The sequence below is a fragment of the Gobio gobio genome (genome assembly GCF_949357685.1).
Source record: "Gobio gobio genome assembly, chromosome: 1".
In the NCBI taxonomy this organism is placed as follows: Eukaryota; Metazoa; Chordata; class Actinopteri; order Cypriniformes; family Gobionidae; genus Gobio; species Gobio gobio.
The window spans coordinates 75,597,252-75,604,751 of record NC_137097.1 but is presented as its reverse complement, the minus strand read 5'-3'; the positions used below and the strand labels follow the sequence as shown (position 1 = coordinate 75,604,751).

Sequence of the window (7,500 nt, the reverse complement as noted above, 5' to 3'; positions counted from 1 at the left end):
CTTAGTTGTTATATTTACTGTTAGTTTATGAATATTTTATTTCAGTAAAAGTTGTATTTTTATTAATTTTTTTAAAAGGTGCTATGCCACACAAATCCGTTTTTACTTGTATTTTTTTTTTAAATATGTTAGGTCCATATGTGTTTGTGTTTATGTCGTGAATGTGGAAATGAACTGCCACCTCCTCTGTCAGCTCTGTTGCATGAGCTCATTACTATTCATGAGCTCGCCCTGTTGAGACCACACCCACAGAATTCCTCTAGCTCAGTGACAGTTTTCGTATACAGCAAGGAACGTCATATAAATATGGGAATATACCCGAAGAAGCCATTTCAGCAGACGATAGTAAACAAAGTTCCTCTACTTGTTGCGCTGGGTAAAGGATGCTGATAGCCAGGCTCTCATTGGCTAGCTGTTAGCCAATCAGAGTCAAGCAGCTTAGCTCGTTTAATATTAATGAGAACTGGCACAAGTCTTCCTGCAGGCTTTCTAAACCACGCTAGAATGGCTTGAAACAAGTTTTTTTTAAAAAGAGTCCATGTTAGAACTTCAGACATTACGACAAATGTAATGAAATGCGTGTGGCAGGGCACCTTTAATAGTCTAGTTTCCGTTGAGACTCACCATGATGGTGTCGTAGGCTCCGGTGATGAGCGCGATGAAGAGCGACAGCACCATGTAGATGAAGAGCGAGATGAAGGTGTAGAGATAGACCTGACTGAAGACCCACACCAGCGCCCCGCTCTGCTCCATATCCGAGAACGTGGCGAACATGTCGTCTCCGTTGATGAGAGAAAACAGGCACTCTGACACCGTAGAGAGAGAGCGGAACTGACGGAGAGACGGAGACAAATCAACAGCATTCAGAAAACAATGGATCATTTACACCGACGAGCCAAAACTGTATACAAGAGCTTGACCAAAACTGCATCAATGCTTGGTGAAGATCTTGTATTGCCAATGCAAGAGTCCAGCACTCTGTCAAGTCTCCTCCAGCACATCCCAAAGACTTTCACTGAATGTAAGGTCGGTAAAAATGATTCTTCATTCTTTCAATCTGAGCCTGATGAATCTTGACATTGTCATCCTGGAATATGGCTGTTTAAGAAATTAAAATCTACACAGTCTATCAGTTTGGGTTAGAAGAACTGATGCCAAACATAATAACATGCTAGAAACATCATAATCACTGCAATAATGATCCAATCATTGACTCTTAAGCATCTGTCTATTTAAATCCAAACAGTGACTTTTTTTGGTCGGGCAGTGTGTTATTGAATTGCAACCTCCCCAAATTTCTCTTGAAGCCAATACTGAAATGACTTAAACTGCAGTTCATGGACTGGCCACTAGAGACAGACTCCAGAAGGAGCAGAATCTCATTGAGCTCATGTTAAAATGCCCAACTTTACAGCAGAAGAACACATGTTTACAGTCTGGGACACTTTGTAGTTTTGGTCTATACGGCTAATTTTGCCCTTCATGACGACTGTGAGAAGGTGAATTATTTAATAACTCATTCGTTTACATTATATAAAGCCTTAAAGTTCTGCATAATGAAGGGCGTGGCCACTTTGAGTGACAGGTGGATTGCTGTTTGTCTGCTGTCTGTTAGTCATCACATCAGCTCCGCCCACGTCCCGCCTCTTTGCCCATTTTCTGTTATCCGGGCAATGGCCAGCTCGACCCTACTTTACGCTTCAGAACTGCTCTTCAGAATCCTATGGGTGACGTCACGGACACTACGGCCATATTTATTTACAGTCTATGATTGTAACATACTTTAGCGTGGTAATATATTAGTGAATTATAAATAGGGAGGCACTGATATGAACATTTTGGGTGATTCGATAACTGATAATTCTTTGTATTTGAAAGTCGATAATGATATTTGGCAGATAAATCTACAATTTTATATAATTTTTGAGAGCCTGGTTAAAAAACAAGTCTCACTAATAAAATCTGAAGTGTATCAGCTGAAGGAAATAATATCAATACCGATATGGTGGCCGATACCGACATGGTGACAGATACCGATATGGTGGCCAATATGGTGACAGATACCGATATGGTGGTCGATACCGATATGGTGGTTCATACCGATATGGTGGCCAATATGGTGACAGATACCGATATGGTGGTCGATACCGATATGGTGGTCGATACCGATATGGTGGCCAATATGGTGACAGATACCGATATGGTGGTCGATACCGATATGGTGGCCAATATGGTGACAGATACCGATATGGTGGTCGATACCGATATGGTGGCCAATATGGTGACATATACCGATATGGTGGCCGATACCAATATGGTGGCCAATATGGTGACAGATACCGATATGGTGGCCGATACCGATATGGTGGCCGATACCGATATGGTGGCCGATACCAATATGGGTGGCCGATACCGATATGGGTGGCCGATACCGATATGGTGGCCGATACCAATATGGTGGCCGATACCAATATGGTGGCCAATATGGTGACAGATACCGATATGGTGGCCAATATGGTGGCCGATACCGATATGGTGGCCAATACGGTGGCCGATACCGATATGGAGGCCAATACGGTGGCCGATACCGATATGGTGGTTGATACGGTGGCCGATACCGATATGGTGGCCAATATGGTGACAGATACCGATATGGCGGCCGATACCGATATGGTGGTCGATATGGCAGCCGATACCGATATGGTGGCCAATACGGTGGCCGATACCGATATGGTGGCCAATATGGTGACAGATACCGATATGGCGGCCGATACCGATATGGTGGTCGATATGGTGGCCGATACCGATATGGTGGCCAATATGGCGGCCGATACCGATATGGCGGCCGATACCGATATGGTGGCCAATACGGTGGCCGATACCGATATGCATCTGCCGCGAATGTAGTCTAGCAACTCTCGGTAGACATGCGAGCTGGAAAAAACAAACTCTGGTCAGGCCAATCACATCGTGTATAGAGTCGGTGGGCGGGGCTTAACATAATGATGGCACGTCATGGCAGAGTTGCTGCGGTTGATGTGGGTCTGGCTTGTCAGGCAACTAATTAATCATCGCTAATTATAACATACTTTAGCATGGTAATATATTATTGAATGATAACATACTTTAGCGTGGTAATATATTATTGAATGATAACATACTTTAGCGTGGTAATATATTATTGAATGATAACATACTTTAGCGTGGTAATATATTATTGAATGATAACATACTTTAGCGTGGTAATATATTATTGAATGATAACATACTTTAGCGTGGTAATATATTATTGAATGATAACATACTTTAGCGTGGTAATATATTATTGAATGATAACATACTTTAGCGTGGTAATATATTATTGAATGATAACATACTTTAGCGTGGTAATATATTATTGAATGATAACATACTTTAGCGTGGTAATATATTATTGAATGATAACATACTTTAGCGTGGTAATATATTATTGAATGATAACATACTTTAGCGTGGTAATATATTATTGAATGATAACATACTTTAGCGTGGTAATATATTATTGAATGATAACATACTTTAGCGTGGTAATATATTATTGAATGATAACATACTTTAGCGTGGTAATATATTATTGAATGATAACATACTTTAGCGTGGTAATATATTATTGAATGATAACATACTTTAGCGTGGTAATATATTATTGAATGATAACATACTTTAGCGTGGTAATATATTATTGAATGATAACATACTTTAGCATGGTAATATATTATTGAATGATAACATACTTTAGCGTGGTAATATATTATTGAATGATAACATACTTTAGCGTGGTAATATATTATTGAATGATAACATACTTTAGCATGGTAATATATTATTGAATGATAACATACTTTAGCGTGGTAATATATTATTGAATGATAACATACTTTAGCGTGGTAATATATTATTGAATGATAACATACTTTAGCGTGGTAATATATTATTGAATGATAACATACTTTAGCGTGGTAATATATTATTGAATGATAACATACTTTAGCGTGGTAATATATTATTGAATGATAACATACTTTAGCATGGTAATATATTATTGAATGATAACATACTTTAGCGTGGTAATATATTATTGAATGATAACATACTTTAGCGTGGTAGGGTCCCAGGACGATCCAGCCGCAGAAGCAGTAGCCCATGTAAATGGCGGCAGCGCAGCAGCAGAACCGGATCACGCTTGGAAATGCGGCTCGTAGAGTCACGATGAGAATCTGAGAACGGATCAGACATTGTCTCACTGTTTGCATTGCAAATGTATCAGAAGTATTTGTCAACGGGACGCAGTGTAACTCACGTTGTATTTCTGAAAGAAGCTGAAGTATCGTAGCACCCCGACCCACACCATCAGGGTGGAGGTTCCCATCAAAATGCTGCAGACGTCATACGACGACAGGTTCTGCGGCACAAACACAAGCACCAATCAGCTCAGAGAGCGCTTCCAAGAGCCTCAAAGCTCAAAGGAAAGTGCGTGACCTTGGTCTCGATGGCGATCTTGATGAAGGAGGCGATGACGGTGAGAACGTCGCTGGTGATGAGCAGCAGGTACCAGCCGTTGATGAACTCCAGACGGTCGCCCCAACACACAGAGCGGCCCAGAGTCTGCCGGAAATAACACACAAACTCCTGCCAGCGCAGGCCAATCGGGAGTTAAAGGCTTAGTTCACCCAAAAATGATATGAAAACCCTCATGTCTTTCGACACCCGTCAGACCTCCGTTCATCTTCAGACACAAATGAAGATATTTTAGTGTAAATCTGATGGCTCTGAAAGGCCTCCATTGGCTCAATGCACGGTTCACTCTCAAGACCCTTAAAAGACACTAAAGACGTCGTTACAAAGTCCATCTCACTACAGTGGTTCTACAATAACTTTATGAATCGGCGAGAATAGTTTTTGAGCGCAAAAACACCCCAAAATAATGACTTACATAGTGATGACGATTTCAAAACACGGCATCATGAAGCTTCGAAGCGTTATGAATCAGTGAGTCAATTCAGCAGTTTGGATCATGATTCGACTCACTGATTCATAACGCTTCGAAGCTTTATGAGGCCGTGTTTTGAAATCGTCATCACTATATAAGTCGTTATTTAGGGTTTTTTTGCACACAAAAACTATTCTCGCCGATTCATAAAGTTATTGTAGAACCACTGTAGTGAGATGGACTTTGTAACGACGTCTTTAGTAGTGTAGGGGAAAGTTACTTTGAAAAGTAATGCATTACAATATTGCGTTACTCCCTTAAAAAGTAACTAATTGAGTTACTTAGTTACTTTTTAAGAAAAGTAATGCATTGCGTTACTTTTTCTCACCTGGGCTGGGCTTGTTTTTGTTTATAACAAAAAAAGTTATATTTTTGTGCAACGGTAAAGACCTCTTCATACCAAAATGTAAATAATAAGCCCCAGGCTGAGGTAAAAATGCAGATTCCCGCATGAACACTAGAGGGCGCAGCTCTGCTGCCATTCTGGATAATGGAAGAATAGGATGCAGGAGAAAAAAGTTTTACCAATAAAAACAAAAAATCTCGTAATTTTCATCATCAAAGGTCAGCAGCAAGACATTGGTAAATTAAATATAAAAGGTAGATTATGCATACAAATGTTGTTTTATTTAACATTTAATTATTGGAGGTTTGCATTGTACTCTGATTTTTCATTTGACTGATTTTAATCATTTTGAGGTGTACTGAATCTTTATTGTGCAAGTGAGATAAATAAATGCTCACATTTAGTCTGAAACTACAATAACTATCATGTTCACACACACACGCCTCTGCACTTATTTTTCTCCACATGGGGGCAGGAGAGCTGTCAGTCAAATGAATGTGTAAAAAGTAACTTGCATTCCTTTTTTGAAAAAGTAACTCAGATATTTTGTTGTAAATTTGAAAAGTAATGCGTTACTTTACTAGCTACTTGGAAAAAGTAATATTATTACGTAACTTAAGTTACTTGTAATGCGTTTCCCCAACACTGGTCTTTAGTGTCTTTTAAGGGTCTTGAGAGTGAACCGTGCATTGAGCCAATGGAGGCCTTTCAGAGCATCAGATTTACACTTAAATATCTTCATTTGTGTCTGAAGATGAACGGAGGTCTGACGGGTGTCTTTAAATTTTTGGGTGAACTAACCCTTTGAGATGCACTGGGAAAGCACACACACACACACACACACACACACACACACACACTCGACACCTCGTCTTACCTGCTGCAGGATGACTCCTCTGAGGATGGAGCGGCCGCACAACACCAGAGACAGGACACACACCACCGCCACCAGCACGTCGAACGCCACGCGGGCGTAGCTGTCCGCTGGACACAGAGACAGACGGGTCAGCGCCACAGGAGCTCAGACAGAGGAGCTCAGAGAGCGGTTCTAGCGGTTCTAGCGGCTCACCGTGTCCCGACACATTGGGGTCTCTGCACTCTTTAATGGACGCCTCGTTGAGCAGACTGAGCTTCACTTTCCCACTGTGGGCCTTGTTATCAAACAGGATCTGAAACACACACACACACACACACACACACACACACATGTTGGGTTTTCATGTTTTATGGGGACTTTCCATAGGCGTAATGGTTTTTATACCGTACATACCGTATTTTCTATCCCCCTACACTGCCCCTACCACTAAACCCTAAACCTACCCATCACACACACACACACACACACACACACACACACACACACACACACACACACACACACACACACACACACACACACACACACACACACACACACACACACACACACACACACACACACACACACACACACACACACACACACACACACACACACACACACACACACACACACACACACACACACACACACACACACACACACACACACACACACACACACACACACACACACACTGCCCCTGCCCCTAAACCTACCATCACAGAAAACATTCTGCATTTTTACATTTTGAATAAAACATTGTTTAGTATGTTTTTAAAGCTAGACAGTGAATTAAAGCATTTTGAAAGTGAAACACTTCCTGCTGCCAGTTGGTGGCCACACACACACACACACACACACACACACACACACAGAGAAAGCCGATCCTTCAGAAATTATTCTAATATGATGCTCAAGAAAACTTTATGATTACTATCAGTGTTGAAAACAGTTGAGAGCTGCTTCATATTTTTGTGGAAATTGTGATCTATTATTGTTAAAAAAATGTTGGTAACACTTTAGAATAATGGTCATTAGTTAACATTAACTAATAATGAACTGCACTTATAAAGCATTTATTAATCTTTGTTAATTTCAACATTTACTAATGCATTATTAAAATCTTGTTAGCATTAGTTAATGCACTAACATGAGCAGCTGGATTTATATTAACCAACGTTAACACAGATGAACTAATACAGTAACAAATGCCCTGCTCATGGTTAGTTCATGTTAGTTAATACATTAACTAATGACTATTAT

At 40.5% G+C, this 7,500-nt stretch overlaps 1 protein-coding gene across 1 annotated transcript in view; it reads right to left on the bottom strand.

Annotated features, from left to right (window-relative positions):
• The window catches only part of mcoln1b (mucolipin TRP cation channel 1b), a 19,948-nt gene that overhangs the window by 889 nt on the left and 11,559 nt on the right, over positions 1–7,500 (bottom strand). Inside the window, exons 7-12 of the mRNA XM_079814344.1 lie at positions 6,445–6,544; positions 6,253–6,359; positions 4,519–4,668; positions 4,340–4,441; positions 4,134–4,256; positions 625–831 (exon numbers count right to left, since the gene is read on the bottom strand). Coding sequence (XP_079670470.1) covers positions 625–831; positions 4,134–4,256; positions 4,340–4,441; positions 4,519–4,668; positions 6,253–6,359; positions 6,445–6,544 — 789 coding nt within the window. The remainder of the gene's footprint in view (positions 1–624; positions 832–4,133; positions 4,257–4,339; positions 4,442–4,518; positions 4,669–6,252; positions 6,360–6,444; positions 6,545–7,500) is intronic.